The sequence below is a fragment of the Vicia villosa genome, unplaced genomic scaffold (genome assembly GCF_029867415.1).
Source record: "Vicia villosa cultivar HV-30 ecotype Madison, WI unplaced genomic scaffold, Vvil1.0 ctg.002616F_1_1, whole genome shotgun sequence".
NCBI lineage: Eukaryota > Viridiplantae > Streptophyta > Magnoliopsida > Fabales > Fabaceae > Vicia > Vicia villosa.
This window is the reverse complement of record NW_026705986.1, coordinates 298,073-313,703: the sequence shown is the minus strand read 5'-3', so window position 1 is coordinate 313,703 and position 15,631 is coordinate 298,073. Positions and strand designations below refer to the sequence as shown.

Genomic DNA, 15,631 nt, shown 5'->3' with positions numbered 1-15,631 from the left:
CACAAAGACAAACACACTGTCAACCACACCACTCCCTCCTTTTCCTTTCTAACTTTAACTTTCTTTCCGAAATCGCACCATTTCAAAAAACTTTCCTTAAAATCCCCCGCTTTATAATTATCAAAACCGAGCCACCCGACTATATCCCTCCAAACTAAATCCACATTGTGGCAAAGCAAAAGCTTATGGATCGAAGTTTCTTCATTCATACAGCAATAAACACAAGAAGAATTAGAGTATGGTAAAATACCTCTATAAGATAATGCTCCTCTCGTCGGTAAAATATTAATAAAACACCGCCATCCAAAAGCTTTAATTTTCTTAGGAACATCCATCTTCCAAACATATGAAAGCGCCTTATCATAATTACCAGAGGGACCAAAAGGAATATGTGCTGAGTTTATAAAACGGTAACAGCTTTTAACCGATAAAAGTCCTTCCGAATCAGCCATCCAATGCACCACATCAATTCAGGAAGGATCAAGATTAACAGTGTCCAACACTTGCAACATCAGTCTCATTCCTGCTGCAATATCCCTATTGTCCGAAGGACCCTGATGGTGTAGCAGCCGCGAAACTGGTGGTAAAGCATTCCAGGCCAAAGCTCCTTGCTGATTAATCGTTGATGACGCACCATGTTGTAGTAGCAGCGTATCAGAGGCAGAAACAGGGCTGAAAGACGGATTCGGGGAATGTCGAAATCCCCCCACACCCATGTTCCGTCACGCCAACCTCCCATTAGAGCCACCGGAACATCCTGTAAATAAGATTCATAATATAACAGTGGAAAGAAGTCTTCAAGAATGCCCCGAAGCGTCCAATTGGAATGCCAAAACGAAGGAATAAGACCATTTCCCACTGTAAATTTACAAGTCGAGCTGAAGAAGCCTAAAGGCCTAACCAACTCCAAAGACAAAATATCGCTCCACCAAGGCGACTTGGTAACCGACCCCTTGCCTTTATCTCCGCCATGAACCACGGTAAGATTAACATCACCGTATCTAGCTTTCAAAACCCCATACCACATTGTATCAGGATGGTTAAGAATTCTCCACTTCCATTTGCATAAAAAAGCCAAATTAAAATCCTCGATCCTTCTAACCCCCAAACCCCCCTTCTCAATCGGAAGACATACCGTATCCCACCTCGCCCAATGAATACACATTTTTTCTTCTTATCTTCCCCACAAGAAGTTACTTTGAATTTTAACAATGTCCTTTATGACTTTCTTATGTGCCTTGTAAAAAGATAGCATAAAGATCGCTAAGCTACCAAGGACCGACTTTAAAAGTGTAAGTCTTCCTCCAAAACTAAGAAACCATCCTTTCCAACTTGCCAATATTTTCTTAATTTTCCTCACCAAAGAGTCCCAAGGGGAAATTCTTCTAGGATTGCTACCGATTGGAATTCCTAAGAACGTGAACTCTTTTCCTTCCCTCCTACACCCGAGGAAATTAGTAGCCACCTCCATGAAATTATTGCTAATGTTTATTCCAATTAATTTGATTTTGTGGAAGTTTATGCCTAACCCCGAAATCAATTCAAACGCTCTCAAAACCGATTTGATGGCCCAAAGATGAGACCAACTACCGTTTCCAACCAAAATTGTATCATCTGCAAATTGAAGGACATATATAAAGGTCCTTCCTTTAAAAGAAAATCCCTCGAAATCACTATTTTCCACCGCTATATTAACCAATCCCTTCAATCCTTCCGCAACAATAACAAAAAGAAACGGAGAAATTGGATTGCCTTGGCTCAATCCCCTCTCCACCATGAACTCTTTAGTAGGGCTCCCATTCACCATCACCGACATACTACCAGTAAAAACTAAGGCATCCATCAATATTAACTAGTTCTCTCCAAACCCCATTCTACTCATCATACTTCGAAGAAAAGCCCAATTGACCTTATAGTAAGTTTTTTCAAAGTCTACCTTGAAAAGTAAACAAGGTTTCTTTTCCTTGATAGAAAAATCCACCATCTCATTAGCCACTGAAATCCCGTCCAACAATTGTCTCCCGGGAACAAAAGCGCTTAGACTTTTAGAAATAACACTTGCAATTACTTTTTTGAGCCTTCCCGCCAACTCTTTAGAAATAATCTTATGAATACATCCTACGAAAAATATAGGCCTATAGTCATCTAAGTCTAATGGGTTATTAGACTTAGGAATCAAAGCCAAGAAAGACGAAGTTATTGATTTAGATAGAAAAACCTCGAAATGAAAGTCCTTAAAATAAGAAACGGCATCCTTCTTAATAATCTCCCAACACTTCTTAAAGAAAAGAATAGAGTATCCGTCCGGGCCCGGGAACTTGGATCCATCGCAACTCCAAATCGCTTATTTAATCTCACCTTCCTCAAATGGAAATTCAAGATAATTTTTATCTTCCGCATCTAGGATTTTGAAAACATCCCCTTCCAAAACAGGCCTATACCCTTCGGTCTCCTTGAATTTATCCTCAAAATGCTCAAAGACAGCAGCTTTTACATCGTCCACCGAACTAAGTCCCCTCGAGGTTGAAATAGGACCAATGAAATTGCACCTTAAACCTTTCTTCATTATCGCGTGAACGAACTTACTGTTTACATCACCATCATTGAGCCACTTCAATCTCGCTCTTTGGATTAACATGTTCTCCTTAATTTTAAGATTCAACCAAAAATTCTGATTTGCCTTTCTCACTTCTTCCGCCTTCTCTTCAACATCCGAAGGAAGATTGTGTATATCATTTATTTCTCTAACGCTTTCTTCCAATTCCATATCGATGATGCCAAAAACGTTTAAATTCCACCATCTTAGCCTAATTTTGAGAAGCCTCATTTTTCCCTTCAAGACAGAATCCCTGCACCCGAAAACGTCCATCTCCCTTCATTCCTTCTCAATAAAGCCTATGAATTCCTTATTTTGAAACTACTCGTCATTAAAATTGAAAGGCTTCGGTCCCCAATCCTCCTTATCTGCCACAAGCCACATGGGACAATGATCAGATATGTCCCTTAAACCAATATGCTTCCCCACTACTCCCCGCCAACTCACTATATTGTTTGAAACAAGAAAACAATCAATACGGCTTTTCGATCTACCATCACTACTGAACCAGCTGAATTTCTTGCCTTTGCAATGCACGTCCACCAACCCTATATCATTTATGAATCTCGAGAATTCCTCAAAATCCGCATGATTTCCCACTTCTGACCTACCTTTCCTCTCTCCACCGTTTTTTACCGCATTGAAGTCTCCACTTATCAACCACTCTCCATCTTTGAACCTATCATTCAAAACCAGTGAGCTGATCCACAATTCTCTTTTCAAATTTAAAGAGCAGGGTGAATACATGTTGCAAATGTAATACATTTTTTCCTTCCACTTGAATTTAACACCAAGATACCCTGCACCCCTAAAGTTGCAAATAACATCCAATTTTCTATAATTCCACAGAATAATGAAACCTCCTGACAATCCCTATGAATCGGAAACAGAAAAATCAACCCCCTCTTCTCTCCAAAAACTTCTAGCAGATGAAATTGGACACGATTTCATTTTTGTTTCCTGTAGCAAGAAAATGTCCACCTTCCCTTTGCTAATTATCTGATGGATGCGCATTCTCTTGATAAAACTACAACCCCCTAATGTTGAAAGAGCCAATAATCATTGAGAAAATATTGGTTGCTCCTCCCCTCCTTCCTTAGATGCCATAGATGAAACTTCCAATTCCTGAATCTTCTTTTTGAACAAACTATCAGGATGCGAAGATACCACTCCTAATTTGCCAATTGATTTTCATAACAATACCCCCCTCCATGACATAAAGAAACAACATGTCTGTTATTAGATCTGATTCCTCCGATTGCTCTCCATGATACAATTTTGTTATCCCTCTGGTTGAACATGTAGGAACATAGAATTGAGAGATGGGGTTTGATAAAGCAGAAGGAGACCCTCTGAAAGTTCCCTGACTCTTAACAAAGGCGTCTCCTTTTTTTTCTCCAACCTTTTAGGCCTAACCTTGGGCTTCTTCCCTGGCCCTACAAAAGCAGTTATTTTTTAAAAATAAAGTAACTTCTTTTTATTCTTCCCTATCTCACCTCTACTTGGTAACCCCAATAATCTGGTCCCACCAGAAGGAACGGAAGCAAAAACGTTTGTACCACTTGATGTAGACCCATCGCCTTTACCATAATAAGCTTTGTTGACACGTAAAGTTTGATTTGTATTGATGCTTCTTTCTCTACTATCCTCCATATTCTTAGCATGTTCCACCGCTTCATCAAAGGAAGCATGAGACTCCAACCTACTCGCCTGCCTTGATGTGACATCCGTCTGAAGAAAAGGTTGGGAACAGACTTGACCCTTCTTCTTAGCCTTGGCCCTAGACTCCCTTTCACTTGAACCCGTCGTGGAATACCGTTCAGCTAAATCCATGTCTCTTTTACCATAATCCTCCCCTTCCATGTCTCTGTCAAGATTTCCCCATGAGTCCTCCGAACTAGAAACATTCGTTTGGTTATTCTTCAAAAGAGCGTTTGTTCTTGTAATGCGCATAGGACCAAAAGAATCCTCTCTGCACACCAATATAAACTCCTATCTGTTTAACGCCACCTTCAAGTTTTCAACCAAAGTGAAAGACGTTGATACCCTTACCGTTAACCTAGCGATGTCCATATAAGTTTTGTTTGCTGTGCTGTCATCTAAACAAATGAACGACCCAAACGAATTGGCCAAAGACACAAAAAATCCCAACACTAAGTGTGGCATGGCACTCCATATAATCGGATCCACATCACGCTCTCCTAATCAATATCAGATATTTTCCATGACCTAATCTCCTTAAACCACTGTTTCCACCAAGTAGAACCTTCTTCAATCATATCACTGATATAACCATCTTCCAAATCCTCTAACAAGCACAAGTTAGCACCCAAAGGTGTAACTCTAACAAAAAAAACACCTTTCACCTCGAAGTGAGATTAAATGTTGTACGATGAGCCGGGAAACAAAACTACTCCCACAAAAGCCTTTTGAAGATTGGCCTTAAGGTCTTCATCGGAAACGAAATTAAAAGACGATAAACCCCCTGCAAACGATTCTTTCTTCTCCTTTGAGACCACATCCACAAAGGAACGTCCTTCACAAACACCCACATTAGCATCCACCTCTGTCCTCGCCCTCTTATAATCTGCAACGTATGTAATGAAGGATAGAAAGACACTTAGAAAGGGGGGTTTGAATAAGTGTGACTTTAAAAACTCTTAAGATAAAAACAATGAACACAATATTTTTATCCTGGTTCGTTGTTAACGAAACTACTCCAGTCCACCCCCTTAGAGTGATTTACCTCAACTGAGGATTTAATACACTAATCAATCTTGATTACAATGGTTGTCCACTTATAAACACTCTAAGTCTTTTAGAGTATACTGATCACACCTTGATCACTCTAGGAAATCAACACTTAGAAACTGCTAAGTCTTCTAGAGTCTACTAATCTCACTGATCACTCTAGGAACCTTTTACAAATCAATGTAAAATAAATGTTTACAAGAGTATTCAAATGCTTCTTAAAAAGCTATAATCACAACTGTGATATTTCTCTTAAGTTCTAAGCTTATCACTCACTAAATATTACAAAGAATGTGAGGTTGAAGATGAAGTTCGTGAGTATTGATTTCAGCAGCGTTTTGGTATTCTTGCAAGAGTTGTTCGTAATTGCTTCTGATCAGAACTTCATATTTATAGGCGTTTTGAGAAGATGACCGTTGAACTGCATTTAATGCGTTGCGTGACTGGACACAACTACCTCGAGCCATGCTTTTCTCTGCTTTTACTGACTTTGTCTTTTGTAGCTTCTAACGTTCCTTTTGTCAGTCAGAGATTAGACTTCATAGCCTGTCATCTAGTACTAACTTCTGATCTCAGATTTTGTGAATACACAACGTTTGAATAATCAGAATCAGAGTTACAGCTTGGTGCAGAGCATCTTCTTGTCTTCTGACTTTGAAGTGCTTTAGCGTGATACCATAAGAACTTCAGTGCTTCTGCTTCTGATCTCAAGTTCTTCTGATGCTTCATAGACCATGTTCTGATTCTGCTTGACCATCTTTTGATGTCTTGCAAGAGCATGTTCTGATGTTGCAATCCTGAACCTTCTGAGTCAGTGCTTCTTAGCGCTGAATTGTGCATACTCCTTATATATTTCCTGAAATGGAAAATGCATAGAATTAGAGTACCACATTGTCTTATACAAAATTCATATATATTGTTATCATCAAAACAAGAATATTGATCAGAACAAATCTTGTTCTAACATGTAACCCCATACTTTCGACCCTCCCTTCCCCCTGAACACCAGCACCCCCAACACCTCTCCTCCTCTCAAATCTTGGGATGTTAGCGTGAATCTCCTTTCCATCAATCAAGATATTATCCAACCGAACCGCTAAAATTCTTGCGTCCTCCACATCCATAAAACGGGCAAAACCATACCTCTTTCCAAACTTATTCTTTCTTGGTGGAATCACCACCTCCACCACCTCTCCATGACACCCGAATAAATCGAAAATATCTTAAGCTTTAATTCTATCAGAAAAGACGGAGAAAAAATAGAAATAATCACCTCGTCAGCTCCTAATTTGTGCCCTCTGTTGAACGGAAATCTCATAATAACCAAGTGTTTTCACTTGAGTCGTCCCCATATATATATATATATATATATATATATATATATATATATATATATATATATATATATATATGGCTTGTCTTAATTCCCTTTGTATCGCAGTATATAAATCTTTTTAAATAAATAATTAAGTTGTATGTTGTTTGAATTTTTTTTACGTCCACTATATATTTTATATGCACATTGTGACTATCGCAATGCAATCAATATTTCATATATGTTGTGGTGTATGGATCTTGTTGAATTTCTTGCAATGTGTCATCAAGAGTTAATGCTTTGATGTCTTTAAATTTTAGTGTTTACACTTAAAAATAATAAAATTCTCAATCAAAAGAGTAGATAAATGATTTTAAGATTAGTCTAAGGTCCCTCACTTAAGTTGAGGTGAGACGAGTACAAATGCATTCAAATATGAGTCAATCAAACTTTCTCAAGTCTTTTGAGATTAATTGTGATATTTTTCTAATTTCATTCTTATGTCCTATTTTTCTAATTGCATTTTTTTGTTAAAGATGTGGTTTTGTGTTGAAAATTTGTTCACGTATTCTTGTTATTTTAGTCTTTTGTGATATTGAATCTGTGTTGTTTTTAATATACTCCACAAATTTTAATGGAGATATCATTTGATTTAACAATATTTTGTCTCAACAAATGTATATAATTTTAGCCTCTAAGAAAATATAAATAAAAAAATACAAATAAAACTTTTTAATATTTTCTATTATATTATAATTTTATTGTTTATATATAATGTGATAATAATTAAAAAAACACTCACATACAATTTTAAAATTTTGGATTCTAAATTGAACTAGGTCTAAAAGATTTATTATATCACTTTTATCGTTGATGTTTAAATCAGTGTTTTAAAAATCAGATCAGATCGGTTGGTCGAACCAGAAACCAGTCAGGTAACCGGTCTGGTTCAATAGTTTAATCGAAAATATTATTGAATCGTTCAAAACCGGTGTAAACCGTAAAAACCGGCGGTTTAACTGCATTTTTTATTTTTATTTTATTTTTTTAGATTTTAAAAAATTAAAACGACGTTGTTTTGATTATTTTAATGAAAAATTAAAATAAAATATAAATAAATAATAAAATTAAAAAATAAAAAATATTAGAAATACGGTTGATTTTGTTACTAATGATTTTGATATTGAAGAAGAAGATCCCAACATTGAAACAATTTTTCCTTTCTTAAAATTAAATTTAGTAGACAATAAAATTATTTTGTTAGAAATTGTTCAATTAGATTATATTCTGATTAAACTTTGTTTGCAATTATACATTTTAATTTTGTACTATTTTATTATTTTATTATGTGTGATACCTATGTTTAAAATTTGAATTTAAATTATCAATTTGTGAATTTATTTATAATATGATATTTTTAAAATATTTAAGTGTTAGTTATATTTTCTAGAGACTGAATCATCCGGTTCGACAGATTTTAACCAACTATATAATTTTGTTATAATGGTCGATCTATTCAGTCGAGTTATCCGGTTTAACCCGGTTTAGTCATGCGGTTCGACCAGTGACCCAGTGGTTCGACCAATAAACTAGTGACCCAATATCCTCACCAGTTTGATGTTCGGTCCGATTTTTAAAACACTGATTTAAACACCTTATCCTAAATAAAAACAAAAACTATTGATTTAAAATTGAGACAAATAAAATTATTTAAAGACAAATTATTTAAATGCTAGAATTTTAAAAATTATTAATACTATATTAAAATGAAAAAACTCTTTCATATCTTAAAATCAATTACTGTGATATTGAAGGGTAATAATGTTTTTAAAAAGTTAACAAGATTAGTAATTAATTAAAAATTGAGCAATCAATTACCAAAGAACATCCGTGGTTGGTAACATCTAGGGTCCTCCTACCTTTTCATGATTGGCCAACCGACCAAAATAATAATAAAACAATCTCGAGTGCACATACTCGCGACACACAGGATCTTTTTCATGACATTAGAACGTTTTGTTTTTTTATTTTTAGAAAAAAATTGAAATAATAATCCCAAGATAACGATTAAACAAAATGTAAGACCTTTTTTCTTATTTTTTTTCTATAACCCATTTGAGACAAAATTTAGTAAATATTAGTAAGCTTTTTGTAACACTCTCTTTTTTTAGAAATTATTTATATTAATTATTTATAATTTTATATGTATATTTAATAATTATTTGTGTGATAATTGAGATGTTTTGGGGTAATAAAGATGAGTGACTTTTGTGGAAAGTAATTAGAGGTGGGTAAATTTGTTTAGAATTATTTAAATGATTAAAATAATATTTGGTGTTATTATTTAAATGAAATAATAATAAAAAAATTGAGTTTGGGGTGGAGAGTACGAATTGTGGAGAATTAAAATAAATAATATAAATTAGTAATAAGTTGGGGCTTAGTAAAATATTAGTAAGATATAATTAGATTTTTTATTTATAATGAGAGAAATGAGGAGAAAAGTTCACAAAACGTGAAACTTTGGGAATTGGAGAAACAGAGGCAAAAGTTGAGAAAAGCAAGGGAAACTTAAAGAGAACTTTAGGAAGGTGAAGCCATAACCAAAAGCTTGGATTTTATTTTGGAATTCAGGTAATGGTGAGAATTTGGTTCAATAATAGGGGTGTGATGAAAGGGTAGAGTAGAATTTCAGTTTTCTATTGATTTATGATGATAATACTGTTTTGATATGCAATAATATGGATTATGTTCATGTGTATTGATATGTTTTTGTGGTGTTCATGGATAAATTGAATTATGATGAAATTGGTGTGAATTAGATGTTTTAGGGCATGTGTTTGATGGATGATTCATGATTAATTGTGTTAAAATTGTGAATTTAGTTGAGATAATTAGGATATTGCATAGGTTGTAATTTTCTGAGCGTTTGGGTTTTTACGGAATCAAAATTGGAGGTGCGAAAGGCTTCCAACGATGAAAAACGTAGAAAATTCTCATTTTGTTCGTCGCGGCTACACTCAGCGCAGGGGCGCACACAGCGTGAAAGCTGTTGTTTGTGTTTTCTGGCCGAAACTATTTAGGCCATAATTTTTTATTTATAGGTCCAAATGTCGCCCCATTTGAAGCGTTGGAAGGTTAACGCAATTTAGCATCAAATGAAGTTAGTTTCAGGGGCTGAATGTGTTTTGATAGCATGAATAATTGATGAGAATTTTGTGTATTTGTTGATGTTATCATGTGATGATGTTATGATGTGAGAATGTTAATTATAATTGGATAACAATGTAAATGTTATTGATATTATAATAAAATAACATGATTATATGTTTATGAATGTACATATGTTGAGTTGCTAAAGTTGATGTTGTTATTGTTTGTAGTAATATTGATTAAGGTTTGTGTATATGGTGTATGATGTTATGTTATGATGACGAAGTTTGATGATGTTGTTATGATGATAATGTTGACGATGTCATTATGATGTTGTTGTTGCATGTTAAGAGTCCATGCATTCATGTTGTCTGAACTTCGGTTCTTTATGACAAGCCTTGATCCTATGGTGATGGACTGGGTGCGAGTAGCTAATTCCTATTATGGGGAATTAGTGAAGCGTTACCTATGGTGATGTGGTGATTTGGTGTGCTCCGGTTCCAAGAGGGAATCGATCCTATGGTGGTTATCATGGAGTGAAATGGACTTGAGTGTTTATATTTTGGTACCACATGCATGTTGAGTTAGTAGTTGAGCACATTTGCATTGTGTTGCATTGGTGATTATCTTGGTGTTATGTTGTGTTGCATTATGTTGCATTGGTGATTATTTTGGTGTTATGATGTGTGGATGAGAATACTTGATATGTTTATGTTGTTGTAATTGGTATGTGGCATTGTTAGTTAATTTACTCCAATTGTCTTTCGCCGCTAATTATTGAATCTTATTCTCACCCCTTCTGCTTGAATGTTGTCTTTACATGGGCATCGTGCAGATACTCAGGAGTAGATCTCGCGGAAGTAAGTCGAAGCCAACCCGTGGAGTTGCTTCTTAGTCTTGCTCTGCTTATGTAACATCGGGTTGAGAACGCTTATTTTATTCCATATGTTTGTTATGTTGAAGTCATAAGACTAAATTTGTTGTTGAGCATTCTTAAGCTGTTAAGTTGATTGATTATAACTCTTTTATTTTATTATTAAATTTGAAGGTTCAGACTAAACGTCACTACTTACTTTATCTTTCATAATCGTTGATGATAATTCCGTTGCAATGATACTTTATAATAGAAGTGGGGGTGTGATGACAGGTTATGAAATGTCTTATCATATGCATATGAGATACCGATCAGATAAGTTGGACGTTGTGTAAACATCCAAATTACAAGTGTGTGATTTTAAAACTATTATGTTAAAACTCGTGTTACGGAGCAAGATGTGTGTGTTTTTGATGTGTGACACCTAACGTGGTTGCACTTATGTAATATTTCATGTGCGGAATTTAGGGTGTTACAATGTTCATGGTGCAGTTTAGGCAATTTAGACGTTAAAAATTATTTGAATTGCAAGAGAAAAAAGTTTAGGTTGGTTTGTTTTGGTTGACTTTTAAAAATAAAATCAAACTATAAAGTAAATCAAAATAATGTGATTTGCATTGGTTCAAATAATTTGTTTTCTTTCAATATTTTTATTGAGTCATGCATACACATATAGATGATAATATAACTTTATGTTTAGTCATCATATATTATCATAAAATAAGTTTACACTTGTCAAAATAAATTTAAAATTTGATGGATAAATATGAACTATATCTTACAATTTTATACCTGAAATTGTATTTTGAAATAAATTTGAAATACTATATTGTGTAGATATAAACAAGTGCATATATACTACTATGCTAACCCGATAACGCTATTTTTCTATTATCAATATTTTTTATATAAAGAATTACAAAAGTAATGTAATTAAAACTTTTCATTTAATTGTATCCTTATCAACGTTAATAAATTAAAAATGTTGGAATAGATGGTGTAGCGGGGAAAAATTGAGATCAAAGCCATTGATTAACTTGACTCATCATTTTAGTGAAAGTCGCCACTGCGCTTTATTGTTTCCAAAGGAAAAGGGAAAAGAGCGAAACAAAACCCAAAGAAGTTTTTAAATCAAAACTAATAAAAACAAAGTAGAGATCTTAGGTACGAGGGTTGATTATGTGAGGGGAAGATATTAGCACCCCTCACATCTGTGGTACCCCATAGGAATCTTTTTGTAAATCTGTGTTAAATAAAGTTGTGTGCAAAAGAGAGTTTGTTTAATTTTAAAATTATGCTCGAAAACACATTACATCTTGTGCCTACATACCTCCTGAGTACAATGGAGAATTCATAGCAACTGTAGTTCCACTTAAAAGAGAAACAAAATATTTTATTTAAAATAGGATAGACACTTGATTATCATAGGGGAGAAAACTCAGCCAACCATACTTGAACATGAGAATAGATGGATCCTTTGCATCACAAATGAAATAAGAGATCCAACTTGGATAAATCAACAAGTATGTCATTAGCTCTTTCAAGTGGAAAAGAATTAATCATATCAATCAATATCAAGATCTACACCATGATAATTAATCATGTCTAAACTTTAGAAATAGGATTTTAAGATGAAATGCCATAAAAGGCAAAAGATTTTGAAAGAAATTTTTTATCAAAAGAGTTTTAAAAGTTTTCAAACATAAGAAGATTTTGAAAAGAGAGAGAATTTTTGAAAATTTAAGAAGATGAGAGGAGATGAAGGGACTATCCTAATGCATAAAGTAAAAGCTAAGGACAAGAACAATCTAACCAATCAAGAAGCCAACACTTGACATTAAGTCAACGTAAGCATTTCCTTCCTTTGAATTTGACCCATAAACATAGCAAACAAGGAACTTAAACAAAATGACCAAAGCTCCAAGATAGTAATCTCATTTAATCATAACTTCACCAATCTTGGTTTTTTCCCATATGAACTTGCATTAACATAGTACATGAAACCTTTTCATAACAAACATGGTACCTGCTCATTTATAAAATTCTCAATGCCTTGGAGTAAACTCTAAGGACTTCAGACAAGCATAATAGATAAGATAGCACAAGGTCCAACGGTTTCAAGGTAACAAAGCTCCTAATACTAAGTCCAAGATGTCCAAAACTCCAAAATGTCAAGGGATAGTAACCATTGTCCAAGAGAGCTTTAAGTCTTTTAATTGTTCAAGTTGATTATTAGTGTTTTAAGAACAAAATAAAAGTCCAAATGGACAAAGGAAAAAACGGATAAGCATAAACATATGTCCAAGTGAACAAAGAGAAAATAAGCATAAACTTAAACATGATGATGAATGAGGAATAGTAAAATAAAGCATAAAATAGTAAAAGAAGCATAAAATAAATTTAGAAGTTAGAAGTTGATTGTTAGAGTTAATGATCAATAATGGTTGAATAATGAACTTAAGTCAAAGTTGATGAAAACTCATTGGAGGATTGATAAGACCAAAACCTACTAACAACAAGTTTTCAAAGGTATTGAGTCAATTGTCAAATAATCAACCATCCTTGGATTTATAAACATAGGTTTAGGCCACGATTGATCATTTTCCGATACGAGACAAATTTAGCGCTATGTTAAGCAATCACCAAGTAACTTATATAGAAGTTACCCTACAACGAGGCTGGTCAATAAAAATTTATGTGTTTAAAAGAAAATTAGAGAAATGATATGTAAATCATTCTCCTAAAATTTTGCAACACATGTAAAAATAACAAACAAAAAAAAGAATGGGATTGAGATGAAGAGGGAGGGGAATGGATTAAAAGTAAAACGAAGAACAAAAACCAAAATCTAAATGAAATCATTTTGATTATTTATGGGATTTCACCTCAATGATCCATCAGAAGAATGATAAAATCATAGCCTCTACACAATGAATTCATCAAGACTTACACCCACAAATCAAAAGAAAATAGATGGAGAGAAAGAACCAAAACAAATAAAAAAAGGGAAGAAAAAAAGCATTATGCTGCTAGAAAACAAATTTCCTAAAACAGGATAACAAATTTCCTGTAAAGGTTTTTTTCAAATCTAGCGAAAAACAAAATCGATTTCCCCAAACAGGGTAACCGATTTCCTGTTCGATATTTAAAAAAAAAAACAGTATCTAAAGGGAGAAAACTTGACCAAATATTTTATCAAACACCTTATGATCTTGGGTTCAATTGAGCACGAAAATTCCATTAAATTATGAGCAATTGACACCAATAGAATCACAAAATATGGCTCAAAGAATCAAACAACTAAGATCAACAAGAGATCACATTGTAAGAGATGAAAATAAGTTTACCAAATGTGGATCTAGAAATTCAACAATCAACTTCAAAACTTGCTTCAAATTAGAGAATTAATGAAGAGAAAGTGTTTGGATGAAGGTTTATCTCAAAGATTAGTAAGCTTCAATGAAAATCTTACTAACTTTTGGAAATGGAGCGTCGAGTGAATTTGGATAGATGAAAAGGGTTGAGAGAATTTTTTGCAAGGTGAATTTGGCAATAAAAAGCTTCAAGAGAATTTTTTTGCAAGGTGAATTTGACTATTTAAAGCTTGTTGACTGAATGAAACGAGGGTCCTATTTATAGAATTTAGGCTTGGGGTTAGTGGTGGTTTGGAACCAAAATTAGGCTTGGAAATTGATTTTGGAGCCAAAATTAAGATCAAGTGGTGCACATGTCATCAAATGAGAGTGTATGATGGAATTTAATTATGATGAGGTAGGGAATTTTTTCCGGTGATCAAGAATATTCTCTATAAAAAAAGAAATTGGTGCTAAATACCACAAAACTTGAAAATTGCTCTTTTTTGTCAAATTTGTCCTAGGAAATAGATTTCCATTATGGGGGAAATCAATTTCCACTATGAAAAACTGAAATCCTAGCGCAAAATGCAAAGGGAAATCGATTTCTTGTATATGGGAAATCGATTTGTGCAGGGAATAAGTGGTAGAAAGCTTTGCTGGTTGGATGCTTTGGATCGGTACCTACAGAACACAAATATATAAGAGGAACAAAGCAATATTGTTGCATTTTGATTAGTATAATATAATAAAGAAATATTTACAAATTAAACAAACATGGGTGATTGGTGATTCCCCCAGAGGCAAGATGGGCTCAAAGCCAAAGAACGAAACCTCAAGATTGTGATCTTGATTAGTGGTAAGGGTAAAAAATTGGGGTATGACAGATGGAACAATTATGGTTTCAATAATATTAAAGAAGAAGAAGGAAAGAGAGAGAGAGAGAGAGAGAGAGAGAGAGAGAGAGAGAGAGAGAGAGAGAGCTATATTGAGAAAGAGAAAATTTTATTAAGTGAAGTTTCTGTTAAAATTGTACTACTATATTGAATTACAGTATCATGCCTACCTATAGGCAACCAAGACCCAATCCAAAACATACAACCCAAAACATACAACCCAAAACATACAGCCCAAGCCCAAAATATATAAAGTTATACTTCGACCTAATAGCTTTAATAGCTATATGTTGTATTTGACTCTGTCGAATACATCATACTTTATAGCTACTTCGACTAGGTTGCACAACCTTGTCAAACACAAACTACTTCATGAAACCATGAATTACATCTTCTAACACACCTTCTAATTCATGTTTTCAAGACTTCTCATCCCGATGATTCTCTTCTACTTATCAAACCTGACTTTCTTAAGAGCTTTGTGAGTATATCAGTTAGCTGTAGTTTTGACTTGCAATGCTCAAGTTCAAGTTTTACTTTATTTACTTAATCCCTGAGGAAATTATACCTCATCTCTACCTGTCTACTTAAATCACGACACATAGGATGATTGACTAGGTCGATAGCTGACTTGTTATCTACAAACAACTTCATTTTCTTAAGTTCCATGATCTTGAGCTCTTCTAACAGCAT

General features: G+C 34.1%; 2 protein-coding genes across 2 annotated transcripts; both read right to left on the bottom strand.

The window, feature by feature from the left end:
* Positions 1-1,174: 1,174 nt before the first annotated feature.
* On the bottom strand, positions 1,175-1,843 carry LOC131639402 (uncharacterized). The gene has a single exon (XM_058909897.1). It carries the CDS (start codon positions 1,841-1,843, stop codon positions 1,175-1,177), a length of 669 nt encoding a protein of 222 aa, XP_058765880.1.
* Positions 1,844-1,852: 9 nt separating this feature from the next.
* LOC131639401 (uncharacterized) lies at positions 1,853-2,827 on the bottom strand. The gene is made up of 2 exons (XM_058909896.1): positions 2,359-2,827; positions 1,853-2,118 (listed from the first exon to the last, which is right to left on the bottom strand). The coding sequence occupies exons 1-2, from the start codon at positions 2,825-2,827 to the stop codon at positions 1,853-1,855; spliced, it is 735 nt and encodes a 244-aa protein (XP_058765879.1).
* Between the last annotated feature and the right edge of the window lie 12,804 nt (positions 2,828-15,631).

Excerpts from the sequence above, each read along its gene's own strand:
- LOC131639402 (XM_058909897.1), bottom strand. The coding sequence starts at position 1,843 with ATGGATGCCTTAGTTTTTACTGGTAGTATGTCGGTGATGGTGAATGGG.
- LOC131639401 (XM_058909896.1), bottom strand. The coding sequence starts at position 2,827 with ATGAGGCTTCTCAAAATTAGGCTAAGATGGTGGAATTTAAACGTTTTT. Across the intron at positions 2,119-2,358 it reads TGAATTTCCATTTGAGGAAG|GATGTATTCATAAGATTATT; the intron begins GTGAGATTAAAT and ends TATTTTTCGTAG.